The sequence below is a fragment of the Poecilia formosa genome, unplaced genomic scaffold (genome assembly GCF_000485575.1).
Source record: "Poecilia formosa unplaced genomic scaffold, Poecilia_formosa-5.1.2 Scaffold281, whole genome shotgun sequence".
Taxonomy (NCBI): domain Eukaryota; kingdom Metazoa; phylum Chordata; class Actinopteri; order Cyprinodontiformes; family Poeciliidae; genus Poecilia; species Poecilia formosa.
The window spans coordinates 418,412-440,485 of NW_006800220.1; the positions used below are offsets into that span (position 1 = coordinate 418,412).

A 22,074-nucleotide genomic window follows, 5' to 3' on the forward strand; every position below is an offset into this window, starting at 1 on the left:
TACTGCCGCTTTGGATGTCTTTATATGCCAACTCATCCATGTATGCAAAACAGAGGCAGCATGAATTAAGTGGAAGTATTAAATGTTTTAAAGAGGAAGCAGTTTGAACGTTTCTTCTTTATTCATCGGACACAGATAAGATGACACCTGGAAGAGACTTTTATGGATTTTCTACTAACATAATACGCTTAAATTGAGATAACAGCATAAATAAATGAAAATGGATGAAATGATGCTTACATGACTTTAAATTTATTTCTGTTTTTACATCCCAGCTACTGTGGAGTTTAATTTACAGGAGGAAATATTAGTTATCCCGCGACGTTAGGGCTGGACGATATGGACTTAAAGTTTTATAGCCATCTTTTGTGGTGCTGTTGTGATGAATTAAAGAGATTATAATAGCTATTCATTACTATTTTTAGCTAACTGTTTGGTTGTGACTGCATGGACAGAAATTATGGCCCCACAATCACAGATGTATCACTCTTGAAAAACATTTCTTTTTATAATATGTTTTTAGGACACCGCTCCCAAAAAGAAGTGGGATTTGTATCACTAAAATGCTCATATTTTAAAAATGACTGATAATTATTGATATATTTTTATTGAACAAACAGAGAAAAATTTTAAAAAATAACAAACCCAACACTTTATTTTATACTTCATTAGTTAGAATTTATCATGAAAACAATAAATCAGAATTTATCACAATAAATGATAACAATAAACGATACGATAAATGCCCACCCTGATTGTTAAATAGTTTTTGTTGTTTTTCTTATTATTTTGTCTCTCTTTGCATCATGATGTCACATCATGATGAATCTGAAAATCATCTTTCGACCCTCGACTTGACGTCCCGTGAACCCCTGGGGCATGCCGCCCCCTACTTTGGGAACCCTTGTTCTAATAAGTCTAAAGCTGATATTGTTAAAATAGTTCCTGCAATGTTATAGCTACTAATATGATTCTAAAACAAATCCTGAAAGAAAAGAAATGAGATGCAGATGCAGAGTACCGTTTTCATGCGTTTTTTTTTAGATGTTTGCCAAGCTTTGAGCGAATCCTCTCCAACGTCTGCCGTCTCTTTCTCTCCCTTGTGTTTTTCCAGAACTCTGTGAACTTTGTGGATGACAGTTTCCCCCCAGGACCTCGCTCTGTGGGCTTCCCCGAGGGCGACAGCGTCCAGCAGCGGATCAAAAAGTGGCTGCGTCCCCACGAGATCAACTGCAGCAACTTTAAAGACAGAGGTGTGAAATGGTCCGTCTTTCGCACCCCGCGGCCCTCCGACATCCTCCAAGGGCTCCTCGGGAACTGCTGGTGAGAATCCGGAAATGCATCCAAAACGCACACATTCCCAACAAATCTGCGTCTGAAAACTGTCTGAAATTAGAAATAAAAGGTTTAGGAGAAGACAAAAGAGGCACCCAAACTAAGTGAAGGAAGTAAAATAGGAAAACTGAAGAAAATAAAACAAAATGAAGAGTAGAACTGTGGCTGGACAGATTCACCGGACGCACTGCAAAAACACGAAATCTTACCAAGTTTTTCAGTCTAGTTTCTAGTGCAAATATCTTAGTACACTTGAATTAAGACAAAACTAATGTACATGCAACTTTTTAGCAAGATTTAGTGGCTTGTCTTAAGTAAGTAACTCCTTAATAGTGGTCAAAAAGTTCTAGTTCCACTGGCGCCGTTACCTAGCAACGCCAGCCCAGCCGTTACCTAGCAACCGAGTTCTAATTCCACTGGCAGATTATTTCATTCATAATAAGACATTTTCCCACATTGTAAGTTAACTTAGCTGCCAACTTTTTAATCAACATTAAGGATTTGTTTACTTAAAACAAACTCTTATATCTTGCTGAAGACTTTCCGGTACTTGTAAGTAATTTTCTTATTCCAAGCGTACTAAGATATTTGGACTAGAAATTAGACCAAAATTACTTTGGTTAACTTACAAGTAACTTTTCGTCAATATATAGGAGCTTTTTTAAGTCAATAATTCTTGAATATTGAGGAAAAAGTACTACTTCCATGTATAAGAAGACATTTAAATTGTAAGTAATCTGTCCATTAAAAGTGTCAAATTTGGATTATTTGTTATATAATGACACTTTTAATGCAAAGTTGACACTGAGTGGATTTTTCATTCAACTTTCAATGCAACGTTGCATTAAAAGTGTCATTATTTACCAAATAACACTTTATGAGAACAGTCATAAACATTTATGAAGACTCCTTCATGTTCGTCACAGGGGTTATGTCATGTTTATGACAATAAACTAATTCAAATAAAGTGTTATTTTATTTTTGTGAGTTAGTTTCATCTTATTTCAAGTGTACTAAGATATTTCCACAGAAGATTTTGTGTGTTTGCAGTGCAGAGAGATAATTGGGGCACATCCTTTATCTGTGTGCCCTTCAGAGAGCCTGCTGAGAGTGTTGCCATCTTCCATCTTCCTCCACACACATAAAGGAACAGTTAAATGTCCAAATCCAACTTTCCACTTCATCACCAGGACACAGGTTATCAAACATCGCCCTCTCCAGAGGCAAATCGGTTCTGTCGCGACAGGATGTAACCCAGATTCTCACGGTCGAGGGAACTACTGAGCGCTCCTCACCTTCGTCCTTGGAAATGGTCGCAGCTGAACTTCACAATAACATCATCCACAGGCTGCAGACGTTTTTACTCTGACCAGCTAAAGACAAACTCGTTTAGAGCCGGAAATGTTGCATAACCCTTTCTGAAAAGACAACTTGATAAATATCTACCAGAGGGAAAAGTGAACACTTTGATTTATTTTTTTAATGTTTTAAAACATTTACAAAAAATGTTTTAAAACATTACAAAATTGATAAATATTTTTTAAATGAGATGTTTCCAACGTATTACAAACAAAAAATATCACTGATGCTTGTATCATTTTGTTGTGGAAATTTAATGCAGTTTATTCCATAAAAAAAGCTAAAATCTGCATTTATCTGTTGGTTCTGCACTTTTTTAGCCAAATTAAGAGCCATTGTGGAAGGCGGCACACAGAAACCCTTTTTGCTGCTAAACTGAATAAATCAACAATAGATTTATTTGGAATAGGCCTTTTCCCTAAAATAAGCATTTTGGCCATTTTGTTATTTATTAGCTATGTTTATCGTAGCTAATAAATAAATAAATAAATTGGCCAGTGTAAGCCAGTGCCTTATACTGGCTAACTATGTTTATCATACTGACTGGAGTTAGCCAGTGTAAGACAATATGGTGGTGATACCGCGCATGCTACCGACTGCGTTTAGGCTAACGCTAACATTTTGATTCATTTTAGCTTTACTCTGATGTTTGCAGACTTAATGATGTAAGTCCATGTTAGTCAGCATGCTTGTGATTCTCCACATGCTATCGATTACATTTTAGCTTACTTTAGCATTGATGCTAATTTTTAGCATAAGAACACTGGGTTCCCACCGACGGGCAGGCCCCGTTTAAATTTCGTCAGAAACGTTCTAGTTGTTTTTAATCTGTTATTCAGGCTCTTCTTCCATCAGATTGGTGCAAACTGCTCTTCTACCGGGAACCTCCGGTTATTCATGGAACGTCTTTAGAAATCTGAATGTGGATGCTAACATTAGCATTTTGGACATGTTTAGCATTGAGATTCTATTTAGGCTTGAATAGCTTTGCTAACAGGCTAACTCCTTTTAGCACAACTTGAACACAACAGCAGTTGTTTCCAGCATCCAATTATATCATTTTTGGGGGTTTTTGGAGCAGAAAAATGGCTTTGTCGTCCATAGATGTTGTTGCGGATGTCACATGTGCGTCAGATTTATGGGTGTACCAGAAACACAAGAATTCAAAGGTTCCAACTCTGGACTTTTGTTTAAAAAAAGAAAAAAAAAACTATTTATTGCTTTAAAATTTTTAGTGTTATTGATTAATCGTAATTTAGCGTTAAAGTCCTGGTCGTAGTTTACTTGCTCCTGCTTTGCTTCATTCACAGGCTGCTTCAGTAGACCAAACCGCACTACTCTGGCTTTGTCATTTGTAAACTCAGTTTGGAAAATCAAAATACTGTTTGCATAGAAGTTGGCAGTGAATCAGATGCATACAAGACTAATTAGATTTGCTCATTGACTCAAAGCTTCCTCTGTTTTTTGTTTCTTCTGCATTTTTCTCTTTGAAATAAATTCCTCGGAAGTCGGATCGTCATGTTGTCCCCTCTCACCCCCCCAAACTTAGAAGAATTACCATTTTCAGATGGATCTGGGTTTTTGATGAACTCATTTCTCGTGCATGCTAATGAGGAGTTGAGTCTCTGCTGCATGGCAAATTAGCAGTAAAGGGGAGTTAACCAGAAGGCGTGCAGGCCTGACTCTCAGAATGCAATTGATTTCTGAATGAGGAGAAATTATGCAGAAAGATTCATAACTGCTCAAGGTACAACTGTGGAAAATATTTTAATGCAATGATTATGGTTTAATGGCTGCTTCTTCCTGTTGTTTCCACATCCATCCGTCAGTCACAATCTGCTCTTCCCCTCCGTCCTCCATGTTGCCGTTTCATTTTATTTTATGCTCCAGGTGACTGACGGCTCTTTGTGTTTCCAGGTTCCTGAGCGCGTTGGCAGTGCTGGCGGAGCGGCCGGAGCTGGTGGAGAGAGTCATGATCACCAGAACCATCTGCCCGGAGGGCGCCTACCAGGTCCGGCTCTGCAAAGACGGGACATGGACCACGGTGCTGGTGGACGACATGCTGCCCTGCGACGATTACGGATACCTCCTCTTTTCACAGGTCAGGACCTCAACGGAGGGATGGATCCATTTTCAATTATTAGAACAAAGCAAAGAGTACAGTTCCTAGCAAAAGTGGGATTTTTTCTTCACATTTTACCACTAAAAACATTTATGCAATAGATTATCATAAAGTACTTCATAATTGTTTATAATGTGTATATTTTTAAAACTTTTTTTCAACATTTTAGTTCAAAAGTAAATTGTGAAACATGGTAGTGGCAGCATGATGCTGTTTTGATGCGTTTTTTCAGCAGGGACATTAAATCTCATCCGAGTTGATTGAAAAATGTAACCTGTTAAAAGCTGCATCAAGTAAGATGTGTTAAAATGACCTACTTAAAGTCCCGATCTAAAACCATTTACAAATCTGTGACAGAAATAAAATAAAAAATGTGGTTTAAATATGATCTCCATCCAATCAGACTGAGCTTAAGAAAAAAACTATATATATACTGGATATACTATATAAATATTTAGAGCATTTAATTTTTAAAAATGATTTTATAAAGATAAAGCCTCCTAAGAAGTGGAGCATTAATGTTTATAGTGACTCAGATCCATTTTATATAAAATTATTCTTTGAATATCAGCATACTAAATTAGAAGTCCACTGGATTCCTTAAACAGTTAGCATACCTTCCAGCTAAATCAAAGTTTGTTTTTAATGATTGCATCATAAAAAATGTTTAAGAAATTCTTTGCAAAAGCCCCTGCATCACCTGGGGGAGCCCTGCAGAAACCAGAGTATTTATCTGTGGTGCTGAGATCAAACCAGCTCATTATTTCACTTTTATCACAAGCGAAGCTCCAAGGACCCCTCAGCAGCAACGGCTAATTAATCAGCAATGACTCTGCAAATAAAAAGTTATGGAGTATGGAAGTAGTTAATAACATACAACATACCTGCTGGAGGAAACTGTTCATCTCCACAGCAGGTGAACAACATTCCTTATCGAGATGTTATCTTGTAGAAACTGTGTTTGCACAATCAGGCACAACAAGGAAATTCCTTCGCCATGGCGACAGAGTATGTAGGGAGTGGTACCTTTTATCTGCATATCGTTTTCATAAACCTTTGTACATGTCATTCATTGACAGATTGCCTGACTGGAATTAAAAAATTCCACGAAAACAGAGATAACAGTCACTCTGTTTCCTCCTGATTTCCCTCCAGGCTCAGAGGAAGCAGCTCTGGGTGGCTCTGATCGAGAAGGCCCTGGCCAAACTCCACGGGTCCTACTTCGCCCTGCAGGCGGGGCGTGCCATCGAGGGCCTGGCCACTCTGACCGGGGCGCCCTGCGACTCCCTCATGCTGCAGGTCAGCTCCACTAATCCCCGAGAGGAACCCATCGACACCGACCTGATCTGGGCCAAGATGCTGAGCTCCAAGGAGGCTGGGTGAGAGCTGGGCGGGGCTACTGACCGCACAGGAAGTAGTTCATGACGCTAATTAAGATCCAGGGTTCCTGCAGGTGCTGGAAAACCTCAGAAATGCTTTTCAATTGGGCGACAGAAGACATTACTTCAAAGTATCGACCCTTAACACATGACGTCACGTTCTCCAGAACTCCGCCCACTCCGCCATGATGGAGTCAAAACAACCAATGAGCTCCTTTAAAGTCTAAAACCAGAGATCTGTAACATAATATCGCTTCTATTTAGTTGATTTCACTGTAAAATGGTCATAGGATGCTGTGACAGACTAGGATGTAAACCAAACTTTTCATTTTATTTCATAACTATTAATGAAGAAAAATTTATAGCAGCTGTTAATAATAATGACTGTTGGCATACTATGTCTTTAACAGTTAAAATTTTACTTGTAATGTCTCCTTTCCTCCTCATAAAAATATTTAAAAAAATAATAACAATAATAATGACTGTTAAATCGCGTATTTGCAGCAAACACTTTTTACAAGGTAAGAAGATTAATGTTCATGTACTTTATAAGTTTGATTAGAAAGATATCATTGCATTATGGAGAAGGTGCGTTAACTATTAGTAACCATGGAGACAGTGTCGCACCTTCATGTAGCCTAGCATGTATGGGGAAAAAGTGGTTAGCATCTCGTCTTTTGGACGTCTTTAAGTTTTCTCCGATGTAAAGGGAAACGTTGTTTATGACATAGTGATATAAATCATGTGGTGTGAATTCAGGTAAAGTCGTAAATTTGATAAACGCGTCAGGAGGGAGGAGGTACGGGTCGGTTTCTAAGCTAGCTGTTTCCAGCTTTTGTAAATCCCGTCGTCTATGAGCCCCGACTAGGTGAGTTACGTTCAGAGACAAATTATCTGAACTCGAACAAGTAGAAGCCATGAATAAACTGGCAAAAATAACTTGGGAAAACAGTTTCAGTCGCTCTGTTCAGTACTGTCGTCCCTCACTTCCGGCGTCCATCATGGCGCCTCCAATGATTTAGTGACGTAGCTGCAAAGGGTCAGTAGAGGGATTATTAGTCAAAGTCACGTTGCGTCATCCGCCGTTCTACTGCGCATGTTTCCTTCAGAAGGCAGGCAAGAATATTTTATTCCATCTAATTAAATTATTTACAATCAGGCTAATAATTCAGAGATTTTTTTGTAACTTTCTTGTTCAATAAATTCAAACAAAAGCCGCTCGTCCAGTTGGACGTTCCATGAAAAGGTCAATCTGAGTCCACTGAATTATTGGCAGCAGTATTTTATTCCACCTAGGAAGAAAAAATAGTTGAATAGAGAATCGCTGGGACGGAAAACGGAGACAGTACACAGTTAGCTGCATCAGTAACTCTATCAAGGGCTCTGTCCATGAAAGAGACAAGGTTAAATACATAATTATTGGGGCATCTGGGTCCTCTGTGGCTGAAGAACAGAGAGAACATGGAGTTACTGGCAGCAATAACTCATCTGATGGCTCCTTCCAGGAAGGTGACACGTCCAGGCGCAGAAACATCACAGCAGGCGAGAAAACAACTCGCTGCTGTCAACAATACCAGCAAATAATAGATAAATGTACAGATAGAGAGGAGTAGGAGCAACTCTAACTACAACCTAGTCTGTCTGCTGGGAACTTGTTCACCTGATAACTGAAAGATCTGCCTCCTGTTTTATTTTAACTCTTAAGAACTGGGAAGCCTAAAAAAATATATTTTACATAATATCCCCCATTTTAATAGCTATAGCTGAAAGTCATCTGCATTAACAATAAAGATTTGTTCAGTGTTGACTAGTAAGTTTACATAATTTTCACAAAAAGAGTGATCCCGACAACCGAGCCCTGAGGAACGCCAGATGAACAGACTGGTATTAGTGAATAAACCAGCCGATCCCTGCAGAATTATCGAACTGGACCAGACTCCAGGGGAAAAATGAAGTTTATAGATTTACACAGGGCTGCCCAAACTCTGGCCTGGGGGCCGTTTGCGGCTCTTTTGTGCGTCCCCAGTCCAAAGTTCAAGAATAGCTAAGATTTATTTCACCAGCTTGTAAAAGGTGATGCAATTAAAACAAATTCAAGAAAAAATTTCACTGAACAAAAAATGATGCAGGCAAAATTCATCTTTTATTAACCACTATTTTTTTTGCTTTCCTTTTAATTTGGTAGCACATAAACCACAATCAGTAACTCTTACTTCAAAGTAGAATGGTGGACCCATTTATTTATTAAAAAAATAAGGCCTGTATCATATTCTATTAGCCTTGAATACAATGTAGAGATTCTTTCTGTGTACAAATCAGGTTAGTAGGTTTTATTAAAATATGTTTTTACAGTAGAATTGGTTTTGCATTTTTCAAAACAAGATAAAACTTTTTAGTTTAACAGTTTGGATGCTCTAATAGAAACACACTGGGGCGATAAATCATGGTTGTATAAAATCAATATTTTGTTGTTGTTTTCCGGTTTAAGCCTGTAATAATTAGCATTCAGCTAAGATCGGATCAAAGGATGTGACTGCATGTGTTTTTATTTGTTAGGTTTCTAATGGGAGCTTCGTGTGGAGGCGGGAACATGAAGGTGGACGACGCCGTTTATGAGTCCTTGGGTCTGAGGCCCAGACACGCCTACTCCATTCTGGATGTTCGAGACGTTCAGGGTTACAGGTAAAACCCCTCTGACTGCGCGCCGCGTCTTCATCCTTTGTTCTCCTTCTGTTGTTTTTCCACCACTTATTCACTGAATGGTGTGAAATGTGTTGCTTTCTCTTTGAAAATCCTTCTTCTGTTACTCGTGGACAAATGAGCTAAAGACTTGATCAGCCTTGAAAACAGATGCACATCACTTCACATTAATCATGGCGATCATTGGTGGATAGTTCATCACAAAATGAAAGCCTCTTCTGTCTCGAAAGAAGCTTAAAGTGCCAAAAATTATCACATTTAATCTGCTCAAGTGCCACATGTGGTCACTTCAATTTACTCTGAAAATAAAAGGCTGAATGGCAAATCGTTTTGGTTTCAGGTCATTGAGGAAATTACAAAGACGTTTCAGAATTGATTGAATCTCCATTTGCTGATTCTCCACTTTGGGTTTTTATGATGTTTCTTAGTGAGGCGGTGGAACTAAAGGTGCATTCACACCAATTTTGTTTAGTCTGCTTTAATCCAAAGCTGGTCTGATTGCCTAGAAAGTCCAGTTCGTTTTGGGAGGTGTGAATAATCGAACACTGATGTGGACCAAAAAACCCACAAACCGAGGTATTGGTTCGGTTGAAATGAACTGTGGTGCGGTTCAAATTCGTATGTGAACACAAAGTGAACTGGAGAGTGCTCTGATCTAAAGCACAATGCATTCTGGGTAAATGCAACCAAAACAAACATGCAAGTCTAACGCTAGCGGGAGAAATGGCTCCTGGATTTTTACCAAACACAAAAGAGAAATCCTATGACTGCTAAAATCCATTTGTCTTCGTTTGGTGAAGAAGGAAGTTGTTGGATTTCATGTTGTTTCCTTCAGTGGTTTTTAGCGCCCCCACAGGCGAGGAGGGGAACAGGTTTTCCAATTGGTTTAGTTGGTTTGTCTCATTTCGAAAGCAAACCTCAGCAGATGAAAATGTAACAACTGTCAGTTACAGTCCATAATCGAACCGAGTCTATCAGGTGTGAAAAGAAGCTAATGAAGCTGTTTTGCAGGTTGCTGCGGCTGCGTAACCCCTGGGGTCGCTTCTCCTGGAACGGCAGCTGGTCGGACGAGTGGCCGGACTGGCCGCAGCACCTCCGGCACGAACTGATGGCTCACGGCAGCAGCGAGGGCGTCTTCTGGATGGAGTACACCGACTTCATAAAGTAAGAATGATTCTACATAAAGACACCCTGCTGTAATTTTGTTACTGTTGTTTTCCAGGATTAAACTTACACTAACTGGATGGTGAAGTATAAGCTTCCACTAAAGTTTTATGTAGTTAATGTGTTTAAAGCTTCACTCTGCTTTCTGTGTTTTGGTTGATGACATCAAAAGTGGCACAAAAAAAGCATCGAAGTCTTTAAAAATGCTTCAGTTTTCAATTAGGTATCTTCAAAGTTTTGAAAGTGCTTAATTTTTGTATAAAGTCCTTGAAAGTGCTTGATATTAAAACTGCACAGTTTTGTAATAAAATGAAATATAACGTTTGGAAATTACTTCCAAATTTAGACATTTGGAAGTAATTTCCAAATTTAGAAGCCTAAATTTGGAAATTATCTATTGTTGAAAAGATATTTTCATAAACCAAATTTAAAAATTACCCATTTTTTTCTCAGACTGAAGTTAAATCAGACAATTTTTTCCCTGTTTTAGGTTAATTAGAATTAACAATATTATTTTATGACATACAATTTTGTTGGCCAAATACTATCATAACACATTATTATTAACGGTAATAAATTATATCATATAATAGTGAATAGAAACTGTCTTCTTGAGTTCATTTGTATTGTTTTTATCTGGAAAAGTTTGAAAACTGACCTTTAAATGTTTGAAAATGCCTGAATTTTACCGTGGGAACAGCGTAAAAACTTTGAGTGCAGGTAATAAACATCGAAATAAAATCACAGATTTATTCAAATTGACCTCTTGTGATGTCACAAGAGGCTTAAGGAAGCTTGTTCTTGGGAACATAGATTTTATTTTTACTGGTTTTGTTTTACAACTGTATTATGACACAAATGGAAAACCTGACCTTGACATGTTTACAGCTGGCTTTAAACGCTCATCTGTCTGGAACGGTTTGAAGAGTAGTGTCAACTTTAACCTTGACTTAATGTTCCCGGTGTCTTAATGAGCCATTTCTGCCAAACAAAACTCATTTAAAACTCAGCTGTCACATGACTCAGTGCACAAATAGACAACTTGTATAGACAATAGACAACTACGCTTGTCTATTGTCTATACAATAGACAATAGACAAGCGTAGGTATCTGCAGATACCTTTCCTTAGGACAGATGCAAAGATAAATCTATCTGTCACAGAATATCCACATTGTCTCCTATGAGTTAACCTGTTCAGAAACTCTGACCGCTGCCCCCTAGTGGCTCCCAGGAGTCACTGCATCCTGTTGAACCGATTCTGAATCAGGATTCAGGTTTGTGCAGTGAACCATCATTTCTGTGGTATTTACAGTCACTCTGACGAACTGTGTTTTCTCTCTCCATAAAAGCTGTGTGTGTGTGTGTGTGTGTGTGTGTGTGTGTGTGTGTGTGTGTGCGCGCGAGACTGCTAATGCATCCCTAACCCACTTCTTCTTCTTGTGTTTACACAAACACTGTGCGGTCATAAAGGCAGTAATTCCCAGCAGCAGCAGCCGTCCCTTAGCGCTGACGCCCCGTAACAGCTGATGTCAAACAGATTCTTATTAGAAAAACATCTGCGTTGCTTTATGATGACGTGATGGCAGACATTTAAAAATCTCTGCAGAATTAATTTCCCAGCTGGTTTTCACACCAAGCAACATTGTTTTGGTGGATTTTTAGAACATTGTGTTCACTGAAAGTCATTACACACACTCACACACACACGCACACACACACACACACTGGGATGTTATTGTATGATTTCGATGGTTGCCTTGGTTGCAGCCAGAGGCTTAGATTTGTCATGCCTCTCAGTGATTGTGAAATCTTTTCCATATTGAAGTTAATCCGGTCTTTTAGTCGGATGAAACATTAAGTATTAGATTGCGTTTTTTTTTTTTTTGTCTGGTTGATCATGTGAGTCTGAATCTCTTCTTCCCATAAAGTTGACCATCTTGTTCCTGTTTGTCATAAAGCACCAGATGTAAAAAGCATTTATTCCCCTTCAGACTCTCATGTTTTTCACTTTTCCACCTTAAAATTTGTTACATTTTATTGGGATTTTGTCAGAAACTAAAACACACTCATGCATATTTCTGAATTTGAATTTGCCCTTCTTTCTTTCTTTCTTTCTTTGTTTCTTTGTTTCTTTGTTTGTTTCTTTCTTTGTTTCTTTCTTTCTTTCTTTCTTTCTTTGTTTCTTTCTTTGTTTCTTTCTTTGTTTCTTTGTTTCTTTCTTTGTTTCTTTGTTTCTTCCTTCCTTCCTTCCTTCCTTCCTTCCTTCCTTCCTTCCTTTCTCCCTAACTCACTCCAGCTGAGTAGTTTAAGGCAAAGGGGTCCAAAGTGCGGTCTGGGGGCCACCTGTGGCCCTTGGGCTGATTTTGTGCGGCCCCCAACTGAAATTAAAAAAATGACACAAATTTGTCGAAAAATTAAAATTTTCAAAAAATTTATTTTGAAAATTTTAAAAAGTTTTCTACAAAATTTCTGAGTTTTTGGCAGAAATTTACTCCTTTTTTATATCTACATTTTTGTAAAAATCCCCTTTAAGTTTTTAGTCTACAATAAATACCAGATGACTTTATTTGCTGGATTTTAGGTTATTTTTTGGTCCACGGCGACTTTAGAGTCTAAAATTTTGGCCCACATGACAAAGTTTGGACACCCCTGGTTGAAGGGAGAAAGAAGAAACAATCATGAGTCTGTTTCTTTTTCACACGTTGAGTTCACCGCGGCTGTTTCGAAACGTTTCGGTCCAGACGAGAATGGCGTCGCCCCCGTTTGGTTCTGCTCCACATCCCTCCCGACAGACAGACCTGCTGCCTGCATCTGTTTTGACACTTTTGTCTCGGAAACTGTAAGAGCTTGTCATCTTGATGAGCAATTTGGCTCCACTGATGAGCATCAGGTGGACAGATACAGTTGATGTTGATCAGCGCTGGGATCCTGAAACCCAAAGGAGGCGATAAAACTGAAATGGAAAGAGAAACCCAGAAATGTGTTTGTCTGCAGATCAAGATTTAAAAGGAGATTGGAAAAACACAAGAATGTTAGAAAGGCAACTCATGATTATTTTAGTTCGATTCTGATTATTCTGACGATTAATCAATTAAAGATGAAAAATTGGTCAATTACTAATTTTCCAAACACGACTTTGTTTTCCTTGTCTTCTCCAGATACTTTGACTCAGTCGACATCTGTAAGATCCACTCCGACTGGCAGGAAGTGCGTCTCCAGGGCTGCTTCCCCAGCAAAGCCAGCGGCCCGGTCACCGTCACCGCCCTCACCGTGTTGGAGCGCACCGCCCTGGAGTTCGCTCTCTTCCAGGAGGGAAGCAGGTAACCTCACCCCCATCATCAACCCGTCCACCTCACCTGAGCTCCGTCTGACTCCGCCCTCTGCTGCTTCGTCTCCAGGCGCTCAGACACGGCCGACAGCCACCTGCTGGACCTCTGCATCATGGTGTTCCGCGCTTCGTTCGGCAGCGGCAACAAGCTCACCCTGGGCCGCCTGTTGGCCCACAGCAAGCGGGCCGTCAAGAAGTTCGTGGGCTGCGACGTGATGCTGGAGCCGGGGGAGTACGCCGTCGTCTGCTGCGCCTTCAACCATTGGCAGATGAACGTGAGCGGGACGGGAGCTCCGCCCACGCCCAGTAAGACTTCCTGCCACGATATTAAATTCTGATAAATTGTCCTGGAAGTTATCGTGATAAATGACAATATTGTTCAACCAAGAACACGTTCTTTCAATAAACTTTAAATACTGATGAACATTTAACACTGGAAGACATTTTAAATATCCAAACTAAATAAACGAAACAGAATCATGATCACTGCAAAAACACAAAATCTTAATTTTTATCCAGTTTCAAGTGTAGATATCTTATTACACTTAAGAAATCGCAGCATTGCAACCCTGCTTTCCTTCCTTCCTTCCTTTCCTTTTTCCTTCCTTCCTCCTGACCTCATATTGTACTCCAATATTTCCTAATGAACCTAGAGAGCAGCTCTCTCTCTCTGGTTTGGTTTCTGTTGTCTGTCCGTCCTGATGAAGCCGTAACCGCGGCGCGTTGTTCTGTCCGTGTCCACAGTCTCCAGTCCCACCAGTGGGGCGGCCCGCCGGCCCAGCCACGACTTCCCCGGCTACATTCTGGCCATCTACAGCTCCCGCCAGGTGATGGTGGAGCAGGTGGAGGCCACGCCCACCACGCTGGCCGACGCCATCATCCTGCTCACAGAGAACAAAGGAGAACGACACGAGGTGAGACTCACCTCACCGACCCAAATAAAGAGAACATTTCTGCCTTTATCTGGTTGGAGAAGCTTTGACCTTCACCCTTCTCCATTTTGGTTTTAATTTGACCTTCACTGAACATAAGTTAGCAGTATGTCTCCTCTGGTTTGTTGCTTCAGTAAATTCAAACCATGGGTTTTTAAAACATGCTGGCTCTTTAATTTAAATGAGTTGATGTAGATGTAAAAATGTAAACATTGTGTTAGCAAGGCGTTATCAGTTTCTGCTCCTACGTGTTTTGCTAGCTTGACTGAATTCCTGTTAGGCACATTTCTCTCTCAAGAGTGTCGCTAAACTTGTTGGATCAGTTTCAACATGAAGACAAGTTCTCCTGATTCATGCATACAGTTATTTTGGAATGTTAATCCATAGAAGACTGGATAAATTTGTAAAAAAAAAAGTTCCTCACTTTGTTTCCTTCCCTCCTTCTTATGTATCAGGTTATTTTTTTGTCATTTTAAAGGCCACTCTAACACAGAAACTTCTTTCTCTCGTGAACAAATCTGTTTCGAGTGGCGTGTTTTGTTTTGTTTTTTTAAGATGTTTTAAGCTTCTCAACTCTTCTGAACTGTTTTTCTTTAAAAAAATAACCCTGGGTTCATTTCCCAGCAGCACTCTGTAGCTACTACCCGAGCAGCAGCTTTTTAACATTGTATAAAGATATGAGTTCTTAGCCTGCTGTAAATAATTCAGGATGCTTTTTGTGAAGAACAAAGTTCTTTTGTTACAGAGATGATTTCTTGGAAGAGAAATGTTGTTAATGAGTAATCTGATTAGAGATGACAGCTGCATAGTTGAACACTATGTAATCAGTTTTTTAAGATGTATAATTCACTTAAAAAGTGTAACTCCAAGGTCTTTTTTTAAACACATTAATATGAAGAATTTGATGTTTGCTTAAAAATCCTCTTTGAAACCTATCTTGCATCAGTGACAAATTCTTTGTTCAGCCTCCACCTAACCTAGCGTGCGATGCATTCTCAGGGTCGTGAGGGCATGACCTGCTACTACCTGACCCATGGATGGGCGGGGCTTATCGTGGTGGTGGAGAACCGCCACCCCAAGTACTACCTCCACGTTTCCTGTGACTGCACCGACAGCTTCAATGTGGTTTCCACGCGCGGCAGCCTCAAGACCATCGACAGCGTTCCACCTTTACACAGGTACACACACACACACACATACACATTTTTATGAAATATGAGGACTAAAGGCAAACATAGGACAAATGGGTACATGCCTCTCCAAAGGGTCTAAGGCCTGAGAATCAAATGGTTTTCATGCCATCCTTCCAGGAAAACATTAATGTGTTACACACACAAGTTTTTATTTCTGCCCATATAATGAGCTTTAGTAACTACATTTATACCCAGTGGTGTCCAAACTTTTTGCCATGACAAAATTGTTCAGTTGAAAGCACCTGAGGTTCTAATAAAAAGTAATTGAAAATTTACTTTTTGTGATTTTTGTTTTATTTTATTAATAATAAACTAAAGTAGAATTTTAAATTGCTGTAGAATCAAAACATAAAGGTTTTGCCTGTTCACTTTTGTGTTGTCATAAGACTGGCTCACAGTTTCTGATTTTTTTTTTGGGACTGATTACTTTGTGTTTGAGTAAAAGTAGGTTCATGTTTGTAGTCTTGGTTACGCCATATCAAAGACAAATGCAAAAATTATGTTTGTTGATTTGGAATAATTTTCTTTTTGACATTTTGATCCATAAAATACCAAAATTTCCACTTAACTTTACATTTAGGTCCATCTGACTATGTAATTTTTAAATATGAAATAATTGACAATTTGATAAGTTACTCAGTACTTGAGTAGACTAATTAGTGCGACTCTTGCTGGAGTATAATTTTTGCGTCTTCTGCCCAACTCTGCTTACAAGTAACCTTTCAGTAAGATATGAGTTTGTTTAAAGCAGTGTTTCTCAACCCTGGTCCTCACCTCGTCCCTGTCCTGCATGTTTTAGGTTTTTCCCTTCTGCTACACACCTGAATTGTATCTCTGGGTGATTAACAGGCTTCTGCAGTACTTGATGGTCATGCAATCATTTGAATCAGCTGTTCTGGAATAGAGGCTCATCTAAAACATGCAGAGCAGGGGGGCGGTGAGGACCAGGGTTTAGAAACACTGGTTTAAAGGCAATACCTTAAAATTGATAAAAGCAGATTATTTCACTTGTAACATGTTTCACGTTATGTTATTATGCCGTCATGTCGGTCATTTTAATTACACAGCATACATTTCACAATAAAGTTGGAAAAGTTTACAATTATTAATCAAACTTCAATTTTTATTACACAAACGTTGCTACATATTCATTTCCTCTATAAGTTATAGAGTAAATAACATTATAAATATGCAGATAAATCATTCAATATGAAGAAATAATTACTTAAATTTCAGAGAGTCACCAACTACATTTGTAACTCCTTTGTAAGCTGTAGCTTAAGCTGAAGGATGTTGAAGATACTTGGACGATATGAGTTACGACAGCTAAAATTCAATATTGTTTGGTTTTTATATTTGTTTTATATTTTATATTTGTCTTATTATTTTTACAAAACTTAATTTTATTTTCTATTTTATCATTGATCCACCTGTAATGTTGTGTTTGTTGTGAGACACTTTGGTCAGTTGAAGCTGTTGTAATTGTGCTATAGAAATAAACTTTGACTTTGACTTGATTTATTTTACCCCTGGGACAAATAAAAGCTTTTTGAATCTGAACTGACTTCAGATTCACTGACTTCATGTTAAACTGGCAGTTTAACAGGAATATGTATGGTGTTTATACCCATTATGTAAGGAGTAAGTAGAACAAATGTTGCAGCAGTGCTTGTATAAACATGTTGGCCCCGTGGGGTTACAGCTCTGCTCTTCATAATCTTCCTCTGGCTGGATTCAGCTGTTAATGCGTTCAGGTTTCACATTATTAGGTTCTCCAGCATTTAATGTCTCATCCAGCCGTACAGACACGCTCCAGTCCACATTAATGCAAATTAAACACTGTGGATATATTTAAAAACTGTTCACTTTTGTAAGGACTGGGTCATTTTATTTCCAGTTGTTTTGTCTTGAAATAATTTTAATTTGGTCTTTTCAAGGTTTGGAAAATCTTTGATTTCTGTTTGATTTTCTTGAAAGTCCTTGATGTTCAAACTCCGCATTTTTCTCATGAAGTCTAAATCTATCATTTGATTAAATGCCTAAATTTGGAAAACCTTTACAGATGAAACCAGATATTTTCATAACCCTACATAATTTTTCTCACTCTCTGAAGTTAAATCAAACTAAAGAACTCCATTATATTTCATCTAGAAACCTGTATGAAGCTCAGATTGAAAGCGCTGCTCTCTGTCTCCCCCTGCAGGCAGGTGCTGGTGGTACTCTCCCAGTTGGAGGGAAACGCAGGGTTCTCCATCACCCATCGCCTCGCCCACCGGAAGGCGGCGCAGGCCTCCCTGGGCGACTGGACTCCCACCAAGGCCACCCACAGCCCCCACCTCACCCCTGACATTGACGGGCTGCACAGGCCCAGGCCTCTATGACCCCTGCCCTCTCCACCCCCCACCCATAGACTTTAACCCAACAACCTGTCGGACCACTGAAAAAAAATCAAGCAATGGTAGAAAAGAGCTGTGGGGAGCCATGAGTTGCAGAGGAAGGCGAGTTTTCTGGTTTTGGAAGTGCATATGAATGTGAAGTCTACAGAGCGTTTACTGGATCTCCAGATTTTGTTTTTTTTTAGCCATGTGGAAGTGCCATGTTGGGATGAGAAGAGGGGAGATGGGGGTCGCCAGGATCTAGACCAAGACACCATGGGAAGCTAGCTTCAAGCTAAACTACTGAGCCATGGGCCCGCCCACACGTCGTCCTCAACAGGATGCTCACCAGTCCTCAGTGTGGTACATTATGAGCCAAACCCGCTGAGTTTACAGCATAATTAATGTTTCTTTTATATTTAGTCTTACTTCTTTTGTAGCCTGACCTTCACCGCCTTTTCCATTAAGGTTGCAGATGAAGCCATTACTCACCCAGTGCAGTCTGTCCCCACTCAGAGTAGCTCAGGACCAAACTTTGTTTCTGTCATCATGTAAATGTTTAGTAGCAGGCTGTCAGAAAGCTGGATTTAGTGTCCGTCTTTTTTCTTTGCTGTGATTCTGGGACCTTCCGTCTTTTAAAAATGCTGAATAAGGAAGGAAATCTCTTCTTGGATTAGACAACACACACATCCTTTCTGATAGAATTTCCTCCTGAAAGGAATAGTTCAGAGTTTTTAAAGTGGGTTTTAAATATCTCTTGGTGTTTTCCTGGATCTGCATGGTAAATCTGATGGCTAAAAACCAAAATGGACATCTGCCATTATAAACCTCCCCGGGTTTTCAAAAACGCATCAAAACGTTGTTTTTTTACACCTTTAAATCCTCATTACTGCACAGAATCCTATAATTATTCGCACAGGAAATCGATGTTGGAGGTGGTGCGTCACCAATAGTCTTCCTGTTTGAAACTCATTCTGAGAACAAAAAGTGAAGCAAATGAATCAAACAGCTTTAACATCTATAAAAGCTCAGATCAAAATGTATTGTTGAATCTTTGCACTGCAAAAACACAAAATCTCACCAAGTTTTTTTTTTCTTTTTTTTTTCTGGTTTCTAGTGGAAATATCTTAGTACACTTGCAATACGACAAAACTAACTTACATGGACATTTTCAACAAGATAAAGCAGCTTGGTTTAAGTCAGTAATGCATTATGATTGATTAAAAAAGTACTAGGTCCAGTTGCATCACCATCTGGTTGTAAACAATCTATTTTCATTCCCACTAGAGGTGCAGAAAAAAAGCGATTCTCTAGAGATATGAGAATTGTAATTCCTAGTCCTGAAAATTCTGAATTGATTCAAAATGCTATTTTAATCTGCTTAAATTTGTGTAAAATTATATTGTGAATATTTGATATTTTTTATTTAAGAAAAAGCCAAGCAGCTAAGCTAAAAGCTGGTAATTACTGATGAAATTTGATGCAGTATGAAACCTTTTAAAGTTTTACGTAAATGTGTTTACACTGTCTTTTCCTCATCAGTCACAAAACTTAAACAGAACCTCTTGAATAGAAACATTAGTTTCTGAATTAAAAATTGTTTCTGAATCAAATTGTGACCCAAAAATTGGAATCACACCAAATTGTTAGCACTGAAAGATTTGCATCTCTAATTGCCACCCTGTTTCACTCAGGAAGACTGTTGGTGACGCACCGCCTCCAGCTTCCATTTCCTGTGTAAATCATTGCAGATGTGATGGCAACTAAAGGTTCATTATAGCATCATAAAATGCTATGATGTTCTGGATTTGGGTGTGTGATATAGAAGTCTGCTTTGGTCTTTGTTAGCCTCAGATGTTTATGCTAAATAAAGAAGCCATGAATTATGTCTGCAGGTGGAAAATCCAGGACTATCCCTTTAAGAGATCCATTTGTATCTTTGCTTATAAACTTCTTGTTTACGAGGTAACGTCTCATTTTAAAATCATGTTGCACTCAAGGTGAAGGTCAGCTGTTATCCATTGTTTGTCAAAATGTCACTTTAAGTTTTAGTGTAGCTGAAGAGCACTGAGGAGCTCCACCTCCCACTAGGGGGTGCTCTAACGGAACTGCAGGGACTTCTCAGGCATCTTCTGGGCCGTTCTCCGACAGGAAGTCAGCAACACGACGTTTGGAGACGCCAAACAAAAAAAACCCAGAGCTGTTTTCATTCCTGCTGTATTCTCACATCTGCAGTCAAAGCCATCACTCCTCCTGATTGCGTCCCCGTCGCTGTGGCAACACAGCAGCTTCATCAGAGAAACGGGACAGATGAATGCGGTACTAAAGTCACAGAGAAGAACGGCAGACTTTTAATTAAGTTTTTGTCTTACATTTACTTTGTGTAATGGAGGAAACACTTGAAAGCTGATGAGCAAATTTCCTGATGCGTTCATAATTAGTGATTAGTTGTTGTACGATTGGGCGCTCAAACTTTAAATCCTTAACATATTTACTGAGATGAAGAATTTGTTGTCGTCTTTATGGTTTCGGGGTTTTTTCCTCGTCTTTCATCTTTCTGTCTGTCGGGTTTGGGACTGTTTGAGTTGTGCAGCTGTGAGCTTACTGTCTAATTTATTCACACAAGTGATTTGCAGGCATGTTTTCCAATGAATGCTGTTGATTAGCTGAGCTCATGATGGGATGAAGTTTGGTTTAGATTGAAAAGACATGAACGAACACTGCAAAGACAAGGCACCTCAAACTTTTAATGTCATCAGATTCACTCTTCTTTTATGTCCTCTTCTTTTTCCGTCATCTTCTGTTGAGTTGTCTTGGAGGCGCCCCCTGCTGGTGAAAAGAAGTGGTTGGTCCAGCCAACTTAATGCCTTTTCTCTCCTCATTTCTTCCTCCTTGTAAATTGTACAGACTGCAAAATTACAAAACTTGACATATTTGAAAATAATAAGAGAAAAAAAATGAGCTGATCCTTTTAAACTTGTAAAAACTTTACAGTATGATAATAGAGCTGAACAGAAAAATAACCTGATGAAAAAAACAAATGCTGACGAATGTGATATATATTTTAGTGATTTTTTTTTTCTTTTTTTCAGGGGGAGTGGGTTGAATTATGAACAGCTGTATAAATCTGTATGTTTAATTTTCAATCTCAGGTTCCGATGGACCAAATAAAAAAATTTTTGTAATTAAAAACGAGTGTTGGCGGTGATGTTTTACAAATATATAAACTGAACGTCTGTTCAACGACACAGGATGTGTCTTTAATAAATGAGAATCTACTTGTTGCTCCAAAGTGAAATACGGTGGTGGCATAATCATACTATGGGCCTACTTCATCTAGATCTACACTTTCTGTCAACACTGCAAAAAATACAAATCTTACTAAGTATCTTTGTCCAGTTTCTAGTGAAAATGTCTTAATACACTGGAAATAAGACAAAACTGACTTGTAAGTAACTTTTAAGCAAAATATGGGAGCTTGTTTGTTGTAAGTAAATGATTCCTTAATGTTGAATTTATGCTAGTTTCACTGGCAGATTATTTAACTTAGTGAGACATTTCCCCATGTTATGTGTAAACATTAAGAAATGATTTACAGTTTAATAATATAACTTCTTATCATATTAATAAAAAACATTGCACTAGAAACTAGACAAAATTCTTGCTAAAATGTGTTTTTTGCAGTGAAGAAGAGTTGGATGAACTTTTGTAATTACCAGTTAGTTTTAACCCCAAATCTTCAGGTATCTGCTAGAAAGGAGAGATTTTATTCTATTTTATTTACTAGAATCACACATTAAAAACATCAAAAATCAACAAATATGATGTAACTAGTAGAAAATTAAAGTTTATATAATTCAATCTTGAGTCAGAACGTCTTCTATGCAACACAAATCTGGAACAAAAATGCTCCAACAAAACAATCTGCCTGTTTGTGTTACAAAAGACGAGATGCTAACCAGTTTTCTTCAAACATGCTAGGCTACATGACGGGATTGTCTCCATGGTTACCAATAAAACAATATTTGGTAATTATACACACTGAAAAAGTTTATGAACGCCAATCTTCTTACCTTGCAAAAAGTGTTCGCTGCAAATCCGCGATGACATCAAGGCTGACAGTCATCATGATTAACGACTGTCCATCACTGCCATACCTTCATTAAAAGTTATCAAATAAAATGAC

The 22,074-nt window shown here is 38.7% G+C and overlaps 1 protein-coding gene across 3 annotated transcripts in view; it reads left to right on the forward strand.

The window, feature by feature from the left end:
- Positions 1 to 20,917, forward strand: part of capn15 (calpain 15) — a 56,022-nt gene extending 35,105 nt beyond the window's left edge. For all 3 annotated transcript variants that reach the window (XM_007571454.2, XM_007571453.2, XM_007571451.2), the window contains 10 exons: positions 1,115 to 1,323; positions 4,612 to 4,795; positions 5,972 to 6,195; positions 8,752 to 8,877; positions 9,907 to 10,059; positions 13,219 to 13,380; positions 13,459 to 13,694; positions 14,133 to 14,302; positions 15,320 to 15,498; positions 17,717 to 20,917. In XM_007571454.2, the coding sequence (XP_007571516.1) occupies positions 1,115 to 1,323; positions 4,612 to 4,795; positions 5,972 to 6,195; positions 8,752 to 8,877; positions 9,907 to 10,059; positions 13,219 to 13,380; positions 13,459 to 13,694; positions 14,133 to 14,302; positions 15,320 to 15,498; positions 17,717 to 17,894 (1,821 nt within the window). In that variant the 3' untranslated portion in view covers positions 17,895 to 20,917. The remainder of the gene's footprint in view (positions 1 to 1,114; positions 1,324 to 4,611; positions 4,796 to 5,971; positions 6,196 to 8,751; positions 8,878 to 9,906; positions 10,060 to 13,218; positions 13,381 to 13,458; positions 13,695 to 14,132; positions 14,303 to 15,319; positions 15,499 to 17,716) is intronic.
- The last annotated feature ends 1,157 nt before the right edge of the window (positions 20,918 to 22,074 follow it).